The 22,637-nt window shown below is 43.4% G+C and overlaps 1 protein-coding gene and 1 long non-coding RNA gene across 3 annotated transcripts; both read left to right on the top strand.

Moving 5' to 3' along the window:
* The first annotated feature begins 780 nt into the window (after positions 1-780).
* On the top strand, positions 781-21,851 carry LOC125709314 (alpha-(1,3)-fucosyltransferase 7-like). Of its 2 annotated transcripts, XM_048977631.1 has the most exons (3): positions 781-889; positions 8,367-9,077; positions 21,205-21,851. In XM_048977631.1, exons 2-3 carry the CDS (start codon positions 8,475-8,477, stop codon positions 21,643-21,645), a joined length of 1,044 nt encoding a protein of 347 aa, XP_048833588.1. In that variant the 5' UTR covers positions 781-889; positions 8,367-8,474; the 3' UTR covers positions 21,646-21,851. The 2 variants fall into 2 exon arrangements, with proteins under 2 accessions (XP_048833588.1, XP_048833578.1); XM_048977621.1 differs by lacking the exon at positions 21,205-21,851 and having other exon boundaries at positions 8,367-9,613.
* On the top strand, positions 18,529-21,183 carry LOC125709354 (uncharacterized). Its single transcript, XR_007382684.1, has 3 exons — positions 18,529-18,635; positions 19,139-19,464; positions 20,476-21,183. It is a non-coding gene; the product is annotated as an uncharacterized LOC125709354 (long non-coding RNA).
* Positions 21,852-22,637: the final 786 nt, after the last annotated feature.

Here is a 22,637-nt window from a genome sequence, read left to right as displayed (position 1 = left end):
ATTAATCTAACAATTATCTTCCTCGATTCCATACATCCCACATACACAGTTCTAAAATATACCATCCAAAACCACAATTTAATTCGGATTTATTCATAATACCAACAAGGACTAAAATATCAGTTTTATTGTAATATGTAAAAATTCTCCCCCCCCCCCCTCCACTTGGTTTTACCCAACAATTGTGAACACCCTTCCCCTCCCAAATCACACAATTGTAATGGTACAATCCATGCACAATCTTGGTCAGAATCCATAGTGGAAGGGAAATACCCAAGATATCCGCATCCTCACCATCACTATACTTAATCTTATAAAATGTTGGCCAATTAATATTAACATACAGTAACATAACAATATTGTCAGGTTCCAATCCGTGACAATGGCCTTAAGTAAAATGCATCATATTGTTATTCAACTGTTCTGCATGCTTATGTGGTGATTACACATTTCGTTAAGTACAGGTACAGGTGCCGGTCATATAATTAGAATATCTTCAAAAAGTTGATTCATTTCACTAATTCCATTCAGGATGTGAAACTTGTATAATGCAGATGTTCATTCCACACACACTGGTATATTTCAAGTGTTTATTTCTTTTAATTTTGATCATTATAACTGACAACTAATAAAAAAAACCCAATTCAGTACCTCAGAGAATTAGAATATTGTGAAAAGGTTCAGTATTGAAGACACCTGGTGCCACAGTCTAATCAGCTAATTAACTCAAAACACTTGCAAAGGCCTTTAAATGGTCTCTCAGTCTAGTTCTCTAGGTTACACAATCACAGGAAAGACTCACGCTAGTTATATTATTCCATTATAAACCTGAAGTTAGATACATCAGAAGAGTTGGCGCAGTTTGAAAGCTCTACAGACTATTTACCAGGTAATAAAACTGTTACATACATATAAATCTCTTTGCAGATTTGTCTCAAATTGAAAATCTCACTCCAGCCAGCTGAAGAAAGTTGCCCATCCTGGTTTTTTTGCATCAGTGAGTCAGGCACTGACCGGTTGTAATTCGCAGGGGTCTGGGCATGGCGTGTGAAATGTCATTTATGCAAATAATATGCCTTGTGTTGTGTGTCACTTGTGCCTGTACTTGTATCCTGTTTAATTTAGATTTTGATCCCTGTGTTTTTATTTGCTCTAAACTTCCCAGTGTGTGCAGTTCCCCCTGCTTGTACTGTACAGTGACCTCCGCTTGTGCGAGCGAGTTTAATTTGTGCATCCACGCTACAGAGCTCTTTTTGGACTCTTAATAAAATGAGCACTTTCAGACTGCATCTCGCCTCTGAGCCAACTTACTGCGTAATGTCCAGGTCTGGCAGATGCTACAATGTCACATTCAAACATGTAGGGAACTGCATGAAGATATCACTGGTTTATAATTTTTCTGATTGGGGCTTCATAACTAGGAAATGAAAATTACTGTCATTGGACGGTACATATATTTTGATTTGTCGTGACTCATGAAATTTAAAGAAATTAAATTTTATTCAGAGGGAAATGAGGAAAATGTCAATTGCACTGGTTTTGCAGGTGTAGAGACACGTTGCATTTCTGTAGCGCCCCCTATTGACTGATTGGCATCAAATTTGGAGGGTCCTTCCCCAGTACAGTCCTACAGTACATATTTAGTGTATTGGTGGTGATTGGCCAAAGCATACAGAAGACATAGCTTTTGATAAAAATGGGCATGGCACAGATATGGTCTGGGCGTGGCTAATGGCCATGAGTTACAGGAAGTTTAAGATTTTTTATATAACTAAGTCCTTTAAATAAGGACTATCTGCTGATTTGAATGATAGCAGATTTATATAAGCTGGGTGAGAATTCTAGGACGATTTCAAAAAAACCTGTTTTCAGACGTACAAAATCAGCAAAAATCAAAAGAGAGAGAGAACCAAGTTGTATAAGGGGCTGAATTTCAAAAACCATATTGAACTGGTCTGGTAACAGATTTGAAGTATATGCTTGACAGTCCAGCAGAAAACAGGCAGAAATTCAAAAAATTGTCACTGTAGCAGACTGGGATGCCCTTAACAGGGCTGAAGGTCTGTGGAGAAAAGCTTCATCCAGTTTTGGCTCGGATTGGTGATTGTTAAGCCTGTCAAATGGATGCTTGAATTTGATTGTCTGATGGTGGCCAGCGTTTTATGACTTACGACTGCTGCAGTGCCTGACCTCAGGCTTGGGCCTAGTATAAATGTCCCAAATTTCACTTGGATTAGCAAAGGAGGTCAGGAGATATGGGAAGTAGGTAGTGCCCCTTATTGACGAAAAGGGGCCAGCCTTAGAACCAAAACCATACTGGGAGATAGGATTTCAAATTTGGTTAAGGTAGGCCAAGGCATGCCCGAGTTATAGCTGTCTGACTAAAATAGGCCGGATTAAGGTAGATTTTGGGTGTGACTAATGGCCGTGTGGTAGAGAAATGTCAGACTTTTTCAGGGATCTGATCTGTCTGATATTTCATTTGTGTGATTTAGTCAGATAAGGTAGGACTAGTAGGGAAAAGTATTATGCTAATTAGCAAAAATCTAAGTAGGCAGAGCTAAATAGTCTCACCGGCAGGTTGGTAGAGCATGGTTGCCTCTATCTGCAGAAAATAATTTTTTTAACTCTAGGGTCCGGAGATATCAGCCAAAACATGCGGGGGGGTTGCTACAGTACCCCCACTGATTGTCTGATTTGGGTTGGATGTCTATCACAGTCTGCAAAAGTACAACAATACTATGCAGGAAGAAAGGGGCAACCTGCCAGACAGCGGCTCACTGCTTAAACTACACACTTCGTTTTCGGTAAGAAAAAGAGAAAAATCCTCCCAAAAACGGTAACACTGTACTATGGACCCTTAAATAATAACTTCATTTGTATAATGCTTTTGAAGCCAGCCAGCAAGTTATTCACATTATAAGACAGGACCAACAGAGGAATAAAGTAATAGAAATTAAATAAATGAAATGAAATCTATAAATCATTTAAAGCCAAATTAAGAAACAAGTAAATTTACAAAGGCTAAGCGATCAAAGCGTTTTTCTAAAGGAGACTTAAAATGTTTCCTGAGTTAGCTGATTGAATGCTCAGAGATAAGCTGTTCCGTCAGTCTCAGAACTGTCACAGGAAAAGCATTATCACCTTTAGTCTTTATCTGGACTTTGAAACGGCAAGTAAACCTTGGTCACGTGATCATAAAGGTGTGGCTGTTTGATAGCAGACTAGCAATTCAGATACAATCTGTGACTAGATCATGCAAGGTCCGAGAAATGATTTATAATTTTTTTGTTAATAACTTCTGAATTTAATTGGAAGCCAGTGAATCGATGCCAAAATTGTGGTAATATTGTCCTTTGATCTTGTAAGTAATCTAGCTGCAACGTTCTGTACCAACTGTAGGCAGGCAACAGAAGAGCTGTTCAGTACAGGAAATATGACATTACAACAGTCCAAGCGAAATGACATAAAAGCATGAATGATCTGTTCAGTGTCTTTAAAAGATAGGATTGCTGTAACCTTCACAATAGCTTCCTTTATTTATAAAAGCAGACCGTACTAGTATCTGTAAATGTGGTACAAAGTTTATATTGGAACAAAAAGTACCTCTAAGTTCCTAGACACTGGTCTAGTATTATATGCCAATAACCCATCATCTTCATAATCATCATCACCATAATCATCAAAACCGTCACCATCATCATCATCATCACCATCATCATCCACTTGTCCAGGGTTAGGGTCATGGGGGTAGCAACTTCAGGAGGGATACCCAGACCTCCCTCTCCCCAGTAACCTCTACCAGCTCTTCGGGGGGGCTGCTGAGGCGTTCCCAGGCCAGCCGAGAGATATAATCTCTCCAACGCATTCTGAGTCTGCCCCGGGGCCTCCTCCCTGTAGGACATGCACAGAAAACCTCGCCAGGTAGCCGCCCAGGAGGCATTTGCACCAGGTGTCCAAACCACCTCAGCGGGCTCCTTTTGACGTGGAGAAGTAGCAGTTCTACTCTGACTCTCACGGATATCTGAACTTCTCATCCAATCTCTAAGGGAGAGCCCAGACACCCTGTGGATAAACTTCATTTCGGCCGCCTGTATCCGTGATCTCATTCTTTCGGTCTCCACCCACAGCTCATGACCATAGATGATGGTAGGAAGAAAGATGGACCAATAGATCAAGAGCTTTGCTTTCAGGCTCAGCTCTTTCTTTTGGCCGCGACGCACCGGTTAAGCGCCTGATAAACTGCAGACGCTGCTCTGATCCATCTGTTCAGCTCCCAATCTCTTCTACCCTCATTCGTGAATGAGACCCTGAGATACTTGAACTCCTCTACTTCAGGCAGTACCTCCTCCCTGACCTGAAGAGGGCAATTCACCCGTTTCCGGCTGAGAACCATGGTCTCGGACTTGAAGGTGCTAATCCTCATCCCCGCCGCTTTGCACTCAGCTGCGAACCGCCCCAGAGCTCGCTGGAGGTCCCCAGCAGATGAAGCCAACAGGACGACATCGTCCGCAAAAGCAGCAACACAATCCTGAAGCCACCAAACTGGACACCCTCAACACCCTGGCTGCACCTAGAAATCCTGTCCATAAATATTATAAATTGGACCGGAGAGACAGGGCCACCCTGGCGGAGCCCAAAATGCACTGGGAACACATCCTGCTTATTACTGGAAATGTGGACCAAGTTTCTGCTCTGGTCATATAGGGACCAAATGCCCGCAGTAGCAGGACTGGAACCCCATACTCCTGAAGCACCCCCCATAGAGCACCTCGGGGAACCCGGTCGTAAGCCTTGTCCAAGTCCACAAAACACACGCAGACTGGATGGGCAAACTCCCAGGCCCCCTCCAGTACCCTCGCAAGGGTGTAAAGCTGGTCCAGTGTTCCACAGCCAGGACAAAAACCACATAGTTAAATCTCGGATTCAGAAGGAACAATCAATCTCACCCTCCTCTCTAGAACCCTGGAATAGACTTTCCCAGGACGACTGAGATGTGTGATTCCCCTGTAGTTGGAACACATTCTCTGGTCCCCTTTCTTAAATAAGGGGACCACCACTCCTGTCTGCCAATCCAGCGGGACTGTCCTTGACCTTCAGGCACTGTTAAGTTGTGCAAGCCAACTGCCCCACAACATCCTGAGCCTTCAGGTACCCTGGAAGAACCTCATCCACCCCTGGGGCCCAGCCGCCAAGGGGCTCATTAATTACCCTGGCAACCTCAACCTCAGTGATGGGCAAGTTCGTCCCAGGCCCCTTGTGCCTCGTGTCCTCAGATGATGGTGCGCATAGATGTATCTGAGGCTGGGTTGAAGAAGTCCTCAAAGTATTCCTTCCACCTCCAGAAAATGTCCACAGGGGAGGTCAACAGCACCCCCTCCGCACTGTAAACGGTAGGAATCAGGAGCTGCTTCCCCTTCCTGGTATTTCGGACTGTTTGCCAGAACCTTTTTGAGGCTGAAAGTCACTTTCCATAGTCTCACCAAATTCCTCCCACACTCGGGTTTTTGCTTCTGCAACCACCCAAGCCACGTTCTGACTGGCCTGCCAGTACCTGTCAGCTGCCTCCAGAGACCCCCAGGCTAATAATTCCCGGTAGGCCTCTTTCTTCAGCTTCACAGCCCCCCTCACCTCTGGTGTCCACCATTGGATATGGGGGTTACCCCTACGACTGGCACTGACCACCCTGCAGCCACAGCTCCATACGGCTGCTTCCACAATGGAGGTCCGGAACAATGTCCATTCAGATTCAATGTCCACAACCTCCTCCTGAATGCAACTAGAGTTCTGCCGGAGGTGTGAGTTGAAGGTCTGGCGAACAGGAGCCTCTGCCAGACGTGCCCAGCAGACCCTAAATATGCGCTTCGGCCTGCCAGGTCTGACCGGCCTCCTCCCCTGTCACCTGAGCCAACTCACTACTAGGTGGTGATCAGTTGACAGCTCTGCCCCTCTCCTCATCTGAGTGTCCAAGACAAAAGAAAAATCGATCATCAACCTGCAGCCCCAGGCATGTCCACAATGCCTCGGTCTGTCAAGCGCTACATTGATGTCAGATGTAAGATGCTGGAAGCGATCCTACTGGCACTGCTGGAGCAAGCTCTTCACACCATTGTTTGGCAAGCCCGCTCCAGCCTGGCAGACCTGCAGGCTGCTATGGAGTGGTGAATGGGGAAAGGTGGTAGTTTCGAAGCTAAGGCGGCCTACTACGGCAGGCTCCAGGGAAAGACATTTCTTTGTTGGGGCTGTGGCAAGAGGGAACACGGGGTACACTCTTGCCCAGTAGTCTGCCCCAAAGCCACCAGCAGGCAGTATAGGAGCAGTGGAGTAAAAGAGGTGCCATCGAGCCCTTTCGAAATGCCCCAGAAACATGCAGTGCGTCCTCAGTTCCACCAGTGGCCCTCTGGTCCCTCGTTCAGGAAGACCTCGGCGATCCCAGACGGCGGGTGCCACTGCGGAGTCTGACCACTCGCCAACCATTGAAGACTCTGTGTTTGTCAGCTGTGAGGAGCTGCAGCACAACCCCAACTGTGATCTTCAGATGAAGCCAGCTGAGACTTCTCTGATCGGCCGTGAGGAGGCGTGCTGCCGCTGGGAGGCCTAGCTGGTTAAGGAATGACGCAAGCAGGAGGAGCAGTAGGAGACCAGCAGAACCAGAAGTAGCTGCGTGAGTCTGTGGTGTAGGAGTGACACTAGTTGGAGCAGCTGCGTGGCAAGTTAGCCAGTTAGGAGCAAGAATTCCATGGACAGAGGCGTCAGGGCGAATCATTTACTCATGTTGCAGTTCAGAAGCCTAGCTGACCCAGGAGCACCACGAGCTGGAGGAGGGGGGAGGGACATAGAGAAATGGCAGTGTGCTCTGGAGAAGTTACCACTAAGGAGTGTCCAAGAGCACAAACAGAAGTTTCAAGTTTGATGGGCGTTTCTACCCTACATTGTACTAGTGGCTGGCAGAGATAGAGAGGGGAATATGTCAGCTGATGTGTCAACAGAAATTTCAGTATTTTAGTTTTGATATGTAGGAGTATTATTCTGAAAAAGAAGAGGAACACATGAGAGAGATTGACCAAAAGTGAGAGATCGTGACGAACCACAGGACAGGCTGGTAACTGTCCGCCGAAGCCAACCTGTGTTGAGATGCCCGTCTCCTGTCTGGAGATACATAACACCCAGCGAGCTGTACGAAGGAGCGCTTAGCTGGGGCATCGGAGCCTGGGAATCATCGGCAGAGAGGGGGAATTCCAGGTGGGCACACTGGGAGGCCAGATTACACACCTTTTCATCCAGGCTGGACTCGATGGAGTATTCTTTCTTAGCTGCTTTTGGTCATTTAAATAGTTGGTGTAACAAAGCAGTAGTTATTACTGCTAATTCAGGAAGGAGGAACATTTCAGTTATGCAAACAGTGCTAGTGTTTCATATTGATACTAAGTAAACATATATTATTAAAAATTTAACAAGACTTACTGCTTTTTCCACTGCCTCCGTATTTTTGTTTAGTTATTAAAAAGGCAGTTTGTTAAACTGGAAGTAAAACAACCTTTTTCTTAAAATTTTGTTATACTGGAGCACCAGGGACAACTTGAATCTAATCTGATATATATTTCCTTATGAATCTGTATACTCTTAGTCGATGTGTTTCATCAGCATCAGAGCTGCTGCAGAACTGGAGGGGGGTCTCACCAGGGTTGGCTGTTCAACTGTGTTAAAAGTCTGTTTAACAAATGACCCCTTTCAACAATGGGCCCTGTACTACAAAGCAGGGTTACTGGCTTATCGGAGTAACTGGTCAGATTTAACGTAGTCTGGGCAAAATGTAAGTGAACGAATATGAAGTGCGTTTAAACTGTGGTACCTTCAATCCGACATGTTACCCCGATAAGCAGTAACTCAGCTTCGTAGCACAGGCCACTGGTCTCTGCTACTCGGTGAAAACCTATACAAGTATCACATCATTGCAGTCAATAAAAATTAGTTGATTCAATTTAAAATGTTCCACAGTCTTCATATTAAAAGTTGGTACAACTTTACAATAAGGTTCCCTTTTGCCATGTCTTACTATGTAATAACTCGTTAATAAAAAAAATGTGTAAAAGAAACAAGAAAACTTGTTTATCTTGTCTATTAAATTTATAGTGTTACTTCCTAATTAATAACCCGATTATAACCATTCATAAACCCTTCATATGGGCAGACTCATTGTAAAGTGGCACCGAAAAGTTTCTCTGAAGCTCTCTTGATTTAATGTACAATTTAAAAACCAGGCATAGAGACTATATTTTGTATTTCTTTTAATGTCAGTCAAAAAACAATTTATTTTAAAGTTTTTTACAGTAAAACTGTTTTACATGAAGTGCTCTTATCTACAGCATTATCCCGACAAGCAAAGTGATCATTGAAGATCGTGTGAGGACCACAGCTCAGGACTCCAACAGGACCCTGCAGGATCTCGCAGTCGCCTCTGTGCAGGACCAACCATGGCTGCAGGGAGAAGCAGAAAGATGATATTTCTGGCCCTTATCCTGATGTTTATCCTCAGCAAATATGCTGTATATCAGTGGTTTATGAAATGGTTCAATGACAAGTCAAGGCTTGGTACTGAGCGTGGGGACGTCAGGGTCCTGATGTGGCACTGGCCATTTAAACAGAACCAGCCCCTGCAGGAGGACATTTGCAGGACAAAATACCATGTTTCTGGCTGCCACCTGGTGGACAACCGCAGTCTGTACCATCAGGCTGACGTGGTGGTCTTTCACAACCGTGAGCTACAAACAGGAATATCCAGGCTGCCCCTTGACCAGCCTCGTCCGACAGCCCAAAAGTGGGTGTGGCTCTCCCTAGAGTCTCCACCCCATAATGGGAACCTGAGACCTTATGGGGGCCTCTTCAACTGGACCATGACATACCGGCGTGATGCAGATATCTTCATACCTTATGGGGAGCTGGTTCCTAGGACCACTGAAGGTAATTATACTATCCCCACTAAGCATACACTGGCCTGCTGGGTGGTCAGCAACTACCAGCCGACCCACAAGAGAACTAAGATGTACCAGAGTCTGAAGAAGCTGATCCCTGTGGAGGTTTATGGACACTGGGCTAAGAAGCCACTAAAATCTGACCAGCTGTTATCCACTATTTCTCGATGCTACTTCTACCTGGCCTTTGAGAACTCTGTCTACAGAGACTACATAACAGAGAAGCTGTGGTACAACGCCTTCCTGGCCGGCAGTGTGCCGGTTGTACTGGGCCCACCCCGAGCTAACTACGAGGCCTTCATTCCCAAAGACTCCTTCATCCATGTGGACGACTTCAACTCTACTGAAAAGCTGGCCGATTTCCTGAAGCAGCTGGCCACAGACAAAGAGCGATATGGGTCATACTTCCGTTGGAGGCGTGACTATAATGTTCAAAAACGGCCTGGCTGGAGGGACATACTCTGCAGAATTTGTGGTCTCTATGAGCACCTGCCTTCCAGCAAGGTCTACCACAACCTGGAGGCCTGGGCCTACGGAGAGCCATGATAATGTGGTTTACCATGTGAAAAAACTGCTGACTGAAAACTGCATTCCTACAAGCACAGAAATATTTGAAGGAATAAATGACTTTCATTAATCATTATCTCGTGCCATACATGATTTTCACAATTTTAATGCTTTACAAATTTTGTTCTCGGGGGAGAGGGGGGGGGAGGCAGTAGAAAATGACCAACAAAAACCTGCAGGGTATTCTGTGTCATGACCTGCACGTCGGCTCCTCATGTGTGCCACGCCCCCTGCTTACCCACGTGTGTTTCCCGGATCGTACCCAGCTGTGTCCGTTTACTTTCGATCAGTCCTGTGTATTTCAGTCCGTGTCTTACCTGAGTCCATTGTCTGTCATTGATGTTACCCGGTGTTTGTCCGTGCCTGTTCAGGTTAAACCCTCGTTTGCCCCGATTCCTGCCTGCCTGTTTTTGGATCGCTTGCGTTCCTGAGCGATCCTCCGTTCTACACGCTCATGACATTCTGCATACGTGGATTAAGAAGATATCCAGATTTAATTGTTCATGACTTGACAACCTCCCTGATTTTTCAGGTCTCCGAAATTCTTGATGAACTGGTCACAGCAACCGAGCCGTAAACTCAAACATGCCCGGAGCTGGGGCCTGTTTCATGAATGAAGATTTATCGCTTAGCCAGGTCCTTTCTTTCTTTCTGGATCTGTCTGTTACCTGTCATTGTCCTAGTCTGTCTTAATTATGGTGTCATGTACAAAAATACACACGTTTACAGTGCTTTGGGATACCTGCATTATGAAAGTCGCTATATAAAAATAAATTGAATTTAACTGAATAGTAATATTTCCTGCAGTAGCAGCACCTGCCATTTCAAACTCATTTTAAATGAAACTGATTTCTGCTGCGATATTTCCTGCTTATTTTTTTACTTTTGTCCTTGATGTCATGTCACCTGCCCCAAAGTCCCGAGTTGTTGCCTGAGTGAGCAAACAGGTGTGTCATGTTTTGAAAGCTTTATCAGAAAAAGCAATGCTGACAACATGGCAAAGTGTTAGACTGTGGCCAGTTTGGAATTATAATGACACTGCACGTGTCTGCTTTTTAACACCAGTGTATCTGAGCTCCAGCTGTAATCATTGCTCTGAATAATAATAATAATCGATACTTTATTGGTCCCCGTACAGAAATTGTCTTTACGCTTCCCACAACTTGCTCTTTTTCATAGAGGAAGTTGTCTGCGAAGGGCTGCCACCTGTAGCGGCGCCCAGGGAGCTGGGGGTTAAGGGCCTCGCTCAAGGACCCGCAGGCTGAGGCTGGGTTTGAACCTGCGACCTTCTGATTACAGGCACACAAGCTTAGCCCGCAGAATCACACCAACACTGCACGTGTCTGCTTTTTAACACCACTGTATCTAAGCTCCAGCTGTAATCATTGCTCTGAATCACGCCGACACTGCACATGTCTGCTTTTTAACGCCACTATATCTAAGCTCCAGCTGTCATCATTGCTCTGAATTATACCAAAGCTGCATGTGTGCTTTTTATCACCATTGTATATGTGGATGGTCACAGCATAAGAGAGCACTTCCTAAAATAGGCCGGTCAAACTGTGATGTAGCTATTTCAGGTAGCTTTTTCAGGGCATTCGGGTACTCGGTGTGCCCTGGCACTCATCATAGCGCCTTCCGGTGGCCCATCGAGATGTGGTCCAGTGTCTCAAAGCCTGTCCTGAGTCACCCCACCAGCTGCCCTTAGCTGTCATGGAATCCCTACCCACCCTCTAATTAGTGACATATTTCCAGGGACTTACGAATCTCCCCAAATATCTGTTATGGCTCTAGAGTCTGATCTTGAAATAGTGACTCGGCTTTTGGAAATAAATCCACTACTTAACCTTTACTTGCAATGTTTCCAAGGTAATATGTTCAATGACAGAGAACTCAGACTCTTTTTATGGGGATATTGCGGAGGCTGGAAACACCTGTGGAAATACCTGGAAATCTCTTCCAGGTATGTTGTTCTACTTCCCTTTAATAGTAATAATGAGAATAACAATAATAATCTTTATTAATAATCTCAGCACAAAGTGCTTTATAAAAAGCATGAAAAACAAGAAGGAAAAAATAAGAGACATAGAGAATAATCCCTTAGAGATACCAGAGAAATGGCAAAAAGGCAACAAAAGGACAAAATTCATACAAAGTAAAAGTAATGAAAGGTGAAATAAAAAGATAAAAATGACAAATAGATTAGAGTACAATAAAATAAAGGTATAAGAGAGAAAAAAATATTTAAATGGCGCAAGAAAATTTAAATCTTAAAAAAAAACTAAAAATACAGGACAGCTAAAAGAAATTAAAAAGAAGAAAGTGTATCCCAGTCTATATGTCACATTCTCCCTCATTCCCTGGGTCGGGTCGGGTCGGGTCGGGTCGGATTTGGGAACATGCGCTGATGCAGCGCGTTGCCACACCCACCACGCAATCCCCCAATCAGATACAAAGTCCAGTCCCACCCTCCGGAAGTGCCCATCCATCTGCCGCAGCCAGGTGTTACGTGGGAGTCCCCTCGGCCTGGTCCAGCCGCTTGGGTCCTCAGCAATGAGGATCCTGTGAGCCGGATCACCCTCAGGGAAACACGTCACATGGCTATAGTGCCGTACAGATGCAGCCACCTCAATCTTCCCCTCCAAGCCAGCCGGCTGCCTGCTGGTTGCCTGCCAAAAGCCAGCCAAAGGGAATAACCCCCCTCCTTCTGGGGGTGTGCCTAAATTCTCGTCTAAACCCGCCCATCTATTCACTTACAGGGTGTTACCATGAGATGGCGCTCTCTTTACAAAAACACATTTTAGTTGTGGTGACAAGTTTACATACACAAGTACAACAGGTATCAACCAGAATCTTTTGGTAGCCATTAGCAAGCCTCATAATTCGGGCTGAATATTTGACCACTCTTCTAGTTCATTTAAACTAGTTGGGTTCCTGGCACGGACCTGGCTTTTAAGCATAAACCACAAGTTTTCAATAGGGTTGAGATCGGGGGAATTTCACAAAGCAGGATTTCTTGCTTAGCCGAATAACTTGTTGGAGTTAAGGTAAACTGAAGACACAGCCGGAGTTTTTACAGCAGCAGAGACAAACAGGGCTCGGTACTTGGTTAGTGAGTATGCCGGTACATACTAATCCAGTGCTGATATTGTACAGTACATACAAAAACCCCTCAGAAGTGCGAAGCATGAGCTTTCTATCTCAGACAGGAACTGCGCTGAAGCTTGGCATCCTGATCAGGAGTGACAATTTACATAAAAACATAAGAAATTTACAAACGAGAGGAGGCCATTCGGCCCATCAAGTTCGTTTGAGGAGAACTTAATTAATAGCTCAGCAACTAATAGTTAACTAATTTGTTGTCCTAATATTGATTTATTGTTTTGTATTACTCCTGTAATATAATGTAATTGCACATTTTATACATCAACGTTTAATCTGTTGCATGTTATAAACTGTAAAAAGGCTAATATTGTGTCATTTCTTACAGTTTTTTTAATTGCTAAGACAGGGTAGTATCTAGGGTAGCATCTCCACATGCCTGATCCATCCTTGGCATTGCTCTGGAGTAATATCTTGGCATCCAGCATTCGTTGTTTGATCTTGTGTCAATTGACATAATTTGTTTATATTATGTGGTTTTTACAATCTATGTTAGAAAGTGTCTTGATAGAAATTTAACAAAATGACTTATTACTTTACTTATTACTGCTTTATTAGCAGTATTAGGGTCAGTATGTATTTATGTGCAAAATAGCCTCTGAAAATGTAATGTTTTGAGTGAGACAGGAATCCATGACTTTTGAAGCGTTTAGTCATTGATTGCATTTTGTATGAAAGCAAAGCAAAATGCTTAACAGTTTAGCCCACATAAGCTAATGTTGTGGTGACTGTATGAAGAGTTTTGAGAAAGCAACTTCAGTATTGCAGTATCTGCCTTAGCAATTGAGGAAAACTGTAAAATTCACACTGCCTTTCCAAACTGATTAGTGTGGGGAGCAGTGACAAACATTCCAGACTGATGGGCCATTGACAGTATGCAAAGGTCTGGTGACTCCAAAGTCACTTCAGAGTTGTAACACTTTAGTAATCAAACCTCACACAATTTTTTGAATGTCTCATTCACCTTTGTGTAGCCAGCCCCTATGTCTATAAGCTTCAGAGCTCAAGCTTAGGCTAGAAATATTTATAATGGGATTTTTTTACAATTTGTCATCACCACTGAAAATAGGTATTTGAAAAGTGTATGTTTAAAGTAGATTTTAACAAAAAAAATAGAATAATCACATTCTAAATGATCTCAGATTATTGGTGCTGAGTTTGTGCTGAATAAGAGTATTTGTAGCACTTTGGGATAAATGTTTTTTAGATAAGTGAAATATTTAACAGTTTTTCTGAATTGCTGAAATATTAAAAATCATTTGGGGAACAAAACTGCCAATTGCCGAATGTTATTTATTGAATCAGTCACTTGGCAAAACCTTAAACCACGCTCACCTAATTATACACAAATTTGCAGAACTCAGTCATCCTTTTTGCAAAACTCAAAGCACATTCTCATTCATCAAAACACATTTTGAGTTATGGTGAACTTTGATGCAAAATAGAAAACACAGGCCACAGAGGTTAAGTACAGCCAGCACACAGTAGTCATTTAAACACAATGACTCAAAACTGTTCACACACATTTCTAAACATTTGAAGAAGCCAAAGAGTGACTAGAACATACATTACGTGCCAGAGGTGAATGGGAGTTGAATTTCAACGTCGAGGTACAAATGGGTCACAAAGAGGATTCTTTCTTTCTGTGACTCTGGCTTGGCAGTTGCACAACATTTTCCTCTCGTTTGTTTACTTTCTGGCTTTGTCCTTTACAATAACATTTCTGGAGCACTGAATACGGCAAATGTCATATATTAGTTATCAGTCATAACTGTACAGTATGCAAATATTTTTGGTAGACAACCATACTTTTTTTTTTTTTTACTATAGTCTTACAGTCTCCAATTTACATGTCAACAACAGTTTTAACTTGTAGTGTTTTCATTTTTTTTTTAGTTTAGCTTGATTTTTAGGGTTTGTGCTTAGTGGTTTGATTAAAGGAGAGGAGATTTTAGCAATTCAGAAAAACTGTAAAATGTCAAGGCATATCAGACTACTGGGTGAGAGGCCTCAGACTCCAAAGGGTCACAGTAAATACTTATTATAATACTTATGCTATGTTTCTTTTATGTTCCTCTTTTTGAGTCTGATACTATGACAAAAAATTCCCAATCTATCTATCCAATGCTACTTTATCATTCCATCCTCTTTGTGCAATGTAGTGATGTAAAGTGCTGTCAGCAAAACAGCATGATACTACCACCACCCTGCTTGACCATTGGTTGTGTTCTTAAGGTAAGAAAACAACCTCACCTTGATCCCCGGCAAACATATCTCTTTTCATTGTGACCAAGGTTGCAGAGAAGTTAATGACACATTCACACGTCATTGTGACTGCCCCCCACCCCGTGAATATGCAGCCATCAGCAGCCTTTCAGACTAAGTAATGTGTCTGTTTTATTCAAGCACAGTACAGAACCATATGTTTTTTTATTTTTCATTTTCCACTCTGTCCACATTTAGTCTCCACAATCAACCATATTACTTTGTTTAGGCCTGTAATTAGTCTGTATCACACATCTTGGGTCACTCTCCTCTCCCAACATAACTCTTGCTTGGACACGCTGCTGCTTTGTATCTGGCTTGGCCTCCTTGCAGATGAAGTATTTCATCATGTGCCAAACAAGCTTAAAATCTGTTTAATTTTCATATACCACACTGTCCCTCATTGCTTGACAATATCAATCTTATTACTTTGTTTAGGTCTATAATTATTATATTGCACACATCTTGGGTTCGCCTCATCTCCAAAAGGTGAAGTAAAATACAAAATCCTAATTTCATCAATAAACTGACTAAAACATATTTTGATCCATCTTTGCCTCACAACAGAAACAATTTCTTAAATTTCACAGGCCATTTATTGCAGTGTAGTCAGTTTATTAAAGAAATTGGAAATTTGTCTAAATATAAGAAAATTATACTTACTTGGATTTTCATTGTTTGTAGTGAAGTTAAGATACCTGAAATCAGGCATTGTATCTTCAGTTTTCATAATCTGAGCATTATTGGATTGTGACCCATCTCTTATATTAAGCAGTTACTATATGTGTTATCGCTGTATATTTGTTAATTTTGTAAACCTTCGTGAACTACCATGGAATTCCTGAAGGGATAAGTGACGAATGCAAGTGAAATGCTGATCCCATGTTCGTTCATGAATAATGAAATATAACGTATCTTTTATTTCAAGTCGCTACTGTATTTGTTCATGATTTGTACTTCAGTAGTAACTCAATTACTACTAAGCATTTGTATCTCCTCAAGTAAAGTGTTACTGTAATACCCTTAGTCTGCAAGCTGAAAGACCACATCATACAGAAAAAGAAATGCATTATATGTATGCAATGGCAGAAGTTTTTAAGTAAAGTGCATTTTGAAATGGAGCAAGAAGTGTGAATTATTACTAAAAACAGTTGATCTGCTTCTTGACTGCGTAGTTGGAGATATACTGGCATTTTTCAGCTTTATGAAGGAAGCGTTTTCGACATTTAATATGTTTCCTGTTTATTTGCAGATTAAGTTGCAAACTTCAAATCTATGACCTACTTTATACGTAGCTGTAGTTACCTGCAGATTATGGATGTTGCTGCAGCCAGTGACGCCCTCAGCTGGGTGTGACTGCAGTAAGGAGACACTGGACCGCAGAACACAGAGTACACCATGATCCCCTTAGTGGACCATCAGACTGGTTCTCTGAGTGACTCTTTATACAGGAAAGGGTGCAGGAAAGAAACAGAGGGAAGTAACGTGACGCCTGAATTATTGTGGCTTTTACGTGTGATATGTAAGAGTAACACTTTGAGAGACATGGGAGAGACAGAACAAGGAAGCATGAGATCGGATGTTAATTGTCCTCTGAAGTCAACCTGTGATCTACACAAAAGTGGGTGGATTTCTGGTGAGCTACACAAAAGTGGGTGGATTTCAGGTGAGCTACACAAAAGTGGGTGGATTTCAGGTGAGCATGCTGAGAGGCACAGATGGAATTACAGTTGTGCACTTAGTAATAGTGAAGCAAGTGCAGTATATATGTAATTCAATTGAATTTTACGTATATAGCGCTTTTAACAACAGTCATTGTCACAAAGCACTTTACGTTTAACCGGCCAGAACCCCACCGAGCCTGAGGTTACAATGGCAAGGAAAAACTCCCTCTAGCAGGAAGAAACCTGGAGAGGAACCTAGACTCAGAAGGGGACCCCATCCTCCTCTGGGCGACCGGGGAGCATGAAACTGCATTTATATTGACATTCATTGGAGTTCATATAGTTATAAAGTCCCAGTTGGTTTCATGTTGTTGTCTCCAGGAGTCCAGGTGCGTGTTCACACGGTGTAGAGTCGGCTCGGTATCAGCTCGGAAAAGAGAAGATGGAGAAGTTATTGCCCTACACCTAACTACCCTACACCTAACCACCTTATTTAATGAGCTCTTTGGACAGCCGGAAAAATGTGTGTGTGTGTGTGGGTCAGATACACCATACATTGTGGGGACTACATGTGACGTCGCCACCACCAGTGACATCCCTGCATCCAGCTCGCCCTTCTGCCTGTGTCATCTTTCATGTCTGACACCACTGCCTTTGACTCTTATTTGACTCTCCCTGCCGGCCCCTGGAGGTTGGGCTCCCCCTTTGAGTCTGGTGCCTCTCAAGGTTTCTTCCTTCTAGGGAGTTTTTCCTTGCCACTGTCGCCTATGGCTTACTCACTGGGGGCTTTGGGTGAGGATGCTGTAAAGCGCTTTGAGACAATGTAATGTTGTGATAATGTGCTATACAAAAATAAATTTGTTGTTGTTGTTGTTGTTGGACCAGTTTTCTAGTCCCCATAAGGATAACCTCAATTTTATAATGATCTGTGACTGCAATCAAAAAACTAAAAATGCCGAAAGTCTTGTATTTTGTTTGGTTACTTATGGTTCAGGTTAGGGCTAGGTAGGGGTTAAGGTCGTCATTTTTGGATTTTGGTTTTTCCCATAGAAATTAATGGAGAGTTCCCACAAAGATATGAGTGTATCTGTGTGTGTGTGTGTACTCTATGTGTGTGTGTGTGTGTGTGTGTGTGTGTGTGTGTGTATAGCATATAGTGTACTATGAAAACTATAGCAGTTGTTCCACTGCTTTGGTATTACAGTGCGGTGAAAAACTTTCCTGTTAATAAACATTCAACTATCATACGTGAATTTGTACTAGCTTTTTGCCCAGGACACTTTGACAATAATACAAAGTAAGAAACAGATTCTGCCCATATTAAAAACACAACACACAGTGTCCCAGGTGTAGTCTGAGCCGTGACCTCCTGCAGTGTCCCATGCGCAGTCTGAGCCGTGACGACCTGCAGTGTCCCATGCGCATTCTGAGCCGTGACCTCCTACAGTGTCCCAAGCGCAGTCTGAGCCGTGACCTCCTGCAGTGTCCCATGCGCAGTCTGAGCCGTGACCTCCTGCAGTGTCCCATGCGCAGTCTGAGCCGTGACCTCCTGCAGTGTCCCAGGCGCAGTCTGAGCCTGACCTCCTACAGTGTCCCATGCGCAGTCTGAGCCATGACCTCCTACAATGTCCCATGTGCAGTGAGGCTGCCAAAATCACCGTCCTCCTGTGGAAGTGGCCTTTCCTCAAACATTTAGCCTGCTGGGGGACGTGTGTAGGGAGAATTAATGTTGTCTCTTACTGCCACTTTGTAGACAACCACAGCCTGTACCACCAAGCTGACAAGGTGGTCTTCCACAACCGTGAGATACAAACAGGAATCTCCAAGCTGCCCCTTGACCAGCCTCGTCCGACAGCCCAAAAGTGGGTGTGGCTCTCCCTGGAGTCTCCACCCCATAATGGGAACCTGAGACCTTATGGAGGCCTCTTCAACTGGACCATGACATACCGGCGTGATGCAGATATCTTCACACCTTATGGGGAGCTGGTTCCCAGGACCACTGAAGGTGATTATACTATCCCCACTAAGCATAAACTGGCCTGCTGGGTGGTCAGCAACTACCAGCTGACCCACAAGAGAACTGAGATGTACCAGAGTCTGAAGAAGCTGATCCCTGTGGAGGTTTATGGACACTGGGATAAGAAGCCACTAAACTCAACACAACATATCATTTGTGTAGTAAAAAATCATGTTGACTTAATTCAACAATTATTGCTTTGAATTAAAACATCACATGGTGTACTCTGATAGTCCACAGGGAATCTGCCACAAAGGCCAGACTAATCATGGTATTAAACACAAAGAAGACAATGGTGCAAAACCATTATGAAAGCATAATTTTAGGGTCAGTTTCAGGAGTGAACTGGTGTGACTGGTTCTGTTAGTTAATATCTACAGTACAGGTATAATATTCTCGTGAGCAGTGGTGGATGGGAAGGGGGGGTGACGCTAAGGTATCACCTGATGTTTCATTAGTAATTGTAACATTTTACTTTGTATAACGGTCAGTTTGAGAAGAAAAACACAAGACAGAAGTGAGAGAGAGTGAGGAACCACAGGACAGGCTGCTAACTGTCCGCCGAAGCCAACCTGTGTTGAGATGCCCGTCTCCTGTCTGGAGAGACATGACACCCAGCGAGCTGTACGAAGGAGCGCTTACCTGGGGCATCGGAGCCTGGGAATCGTCGGCAGAGAGGGGAAATTTTAGGTGGGCACACTGGGAGGCCAGATTACACACCTTTTTCTCCAGGTTGGACTCGATGGAGTAACTCTTTCTTAGCTGCTTTTGGTCATTTACGTAGCTGTGCAGATAGTACCAAAGTGAAATGTCTGAGGTGAGTTTATTATTAAAGAAATATAAATTATGCCTTTAAAATGACTAACTACACTGTAACTTTTTTGAATTGCTTCAGTATTCTTCTGCAGTTTATTTGCAGTGTTCCAGTGTTGATACATCTCTGGAGACTGTCCCTGACACTGTGACACTTGGGCTACCTCGACTACACCTTTCCACAGAATTGGACTGGCCGATGTGGCAGCGATGACTGGCCACCACGTTCACGCGCCCTGACACTCATGGACATTGTTTTGGGGGGAACTGTAAAGGAGAAGGTTTTTCAGAGGAAGCCCCACACAGTGGATGAGCTGAAGGAATTCATCTCACAAGCATTTATGGGCATTAATGTTAACCAGGATTTGTGTGCTAAAGTGTGTCACAGTGTCGGGGTTCAGGCTCATGGAATGATGCTTTTTCTTGTAATGTTTATTTACTCAGTGTAAACCTGTGTAAGTATCAGATCTTAGGCAGTTAAAAAAATATTTAATTAAATTAAAAACATTTCACAAACCTGCATCACATTAAAAGTTTCACATAAGGTCTATTGGTTTAACTTTAACTACATCAGACACAGACGCCGTCTCCTGTACTCTGTGCTTCTCCAGCTCTTTAGAATGAGCAGGCTTTGTTTAAGATTAACTCTGCAGACAGACTTTGCCATCATCCATTATGAAAACCTCTACAGTTTCACCTTAATGCGAAAGTCGTATTTACCAGCAATATATAATTCTGCAGCTTCTTTTTATATTTTGTTTCCCTACAACTTGAACGCCCAGCATATCCTGCGGGGTCACAAACGGTCGTTGTGTAAAGGAATCTCGATTATATGAACATATATTATTATATATGATATATGACCATATTCTTGAGCTATACTTGAATTTGTTCATACACTTTTGTGAACTTGGTTTATAATGAACATGAAGAAAGTATTTCAAATGATTTTTTTTAAAATAAGATGTTGTACATGTTTTAATATAAAACAGTTTTGAAATGCTTTTTTCAACAGCACTGTAGAAATTATTGTGTGATCCTGACAGCTTGAAGGCAGAAACCAGGATCGTGTGAGGACCACAGCTCAGGACTCCAACAGGACCCTGCAGGATCTCACAGTCGCCTCTGTGCAGGACCAACCATGGCTGCAGGAAGAAGCAGAAAGATGATATTTCTGGCCCTTATCCTGATGTTTATCCTCAGCAAATATGCTATATATCAGTGGTTTATGAAATGGTTCAATGACAAGTCAAGGCTTGGTACTGAGCGTGGGGACGTCAGGGTCCTGATGTGGCACTGGCCATTTAAACAGAACCAGCCCCTGCAGGAGGACATTTGCAGGACAAAATACCATGTTTCTGGCTGCCACCTGGTGGACAACCGCAGTCTATACCATCAGGCTGACGTGGTGGTCTTTCACAATCGTGAGCTACAAACAGGAATCTCCGAGCTTCCCCTTGACCAGCCTCGTCCGACAGCCCAAAAGTGGGTGTGGCTCTCCCTAGAGTCTCCACCCCATAATGGGAACCTGAGACCTTATGGGGGCCTCTTCAACTGGACCATGACATACTGCCGTGATGCAGATATCTTCATACCTTATGGGGAGCTGGTTCCCAGGACCACTGAAGGTAATTATACTATCCCCACTAAGCATACACTGGCCTGCTGGGTGGTCAGCAACTACCAGCCGACCCACAAGAGAACTGAGGTGTACCACAGTCTGAAGAAGCTGATCCCTGTGGAGGTTTATGGACGCTGGGCTAAGAAGCCACTAAATTCTGACCAGCTGTTACCCACTATTTCTCGATGCTACTTCTACCTGGCCTTTGAGAACTCTGTCTACAGAGACTACATAACAGAGAAGCTGTGGTACAACGCCTTCCTGGCCGGCAGTGTGCCGGTTGTACTGGGCCCACCCCGAGCTAACTATGAGGCCTTCATTCCCAAAGACTCCTTCATCCATGTGGACGACTTCAACTCTACTGAAAAGCTGGCCGATTTCCTGAAGCAGCTGGCCTCAGACAAAGAGCGATATGGGTCATACTTCCGTTGGAGGCGTGACTATGATGTGAAACTGTGGTCTGACTGGAGGGAGATGCTCTGTACAATATGTATTCAGTATGAAGACCTGCCTACCAGCAAGGTCTACAACAACCTGGATACCTGGTCCAAGGAAGATCCATGAGGACCACCTTTACACAGAGAACATGCCAGAGACTGCAGCTGCATTCCAATATGGAAATAAAAATAAAATGATGTATTTTACCTTTTTCAGATCAGCATATTCCATGCTATACATTTATTCAGTGCTAATTCATTAAAGCATCCTCTGACCTTAACCTGTCATTATACATATTTTCTAACCATTAAAAAAGCCAAAGCATCCATCCATCCATCCATCCATCCATCCATCTTCTAAGCACTTTACTAGTAAATTACCAGATTAACTATAATAATAGTCAAGGAGGCTTTCTGGCTTTTGTCTGTTGTTCAATGCATCAAATTCACAAACCTTTGAATCACTGGCCTCCAGACCAAAGGTGGGTGCCTAACAGCTGAGCATTTACAGGAGCAGCTCATTCCGCACATCACAGTAGCTTTATTATTGTTGTAGTTTCTGTAATTACAGACTTTACAGGCAAATGTGGCAAAAGCAGTAAGATCAGAATGTCCGAAACAGCAGTATGAAGTGGTTCACCTCGATTGGCATTTGAAAAGAGGTACCAAGAGAGTAAAAAACAAAAAAAGACCATTCTTAACCTCCTATTACATTCCTCACAGACACACCCCACACTCTGTCTGTGAGCGAGTGCGACATAAATGATTCTGGCAGCTAGGAAAGCACATGCAGAGCTCACACTTTTTAACATGTACTCAGTAATGTTGAAAAGGAAGAATAATTAAAATTGTAACGCTTTGTTAAAATTGTAAGTTTTGTTTCCTATGACAGAGTGAACATCCATCCATCCATCCAAACTGCTTATCTTACTGGGGGGTCCGGAGCCTATCCTGAAAGCAATGGGCACGAGGCAGGGAACAATCCAGGATGGGGGGCCAGCCCATCGCAGGGCACACTCACACACCATTCACTCTCACACCTATGGGCAATTTAGCAACTCCAATTAACCTCAGCATGTTTTTGGAACATGGGGGGGTAACTGGAGTACATGGAGGAAA

This window comes from Brienomyrus brachyistius, chromosome 2 (genome assembly GCF_023856365.1).
Source record: "Brienomyrus brachyistius isolate T26 chromosome 2, BBRACH_0.4, whole genome shotgun sequence".
Lineage (NCBI taxonomy): Eukaryota > Metazoa > Chordata > Actinopteri > Osteoglossiformes > Mormyridae > Brienomyrus > Brienomyrus brachyistius.
Note: the sequence above shows the minus strand (reverse complement) of the source record. Positions and strands in the feature narration are given on the sequence as shown.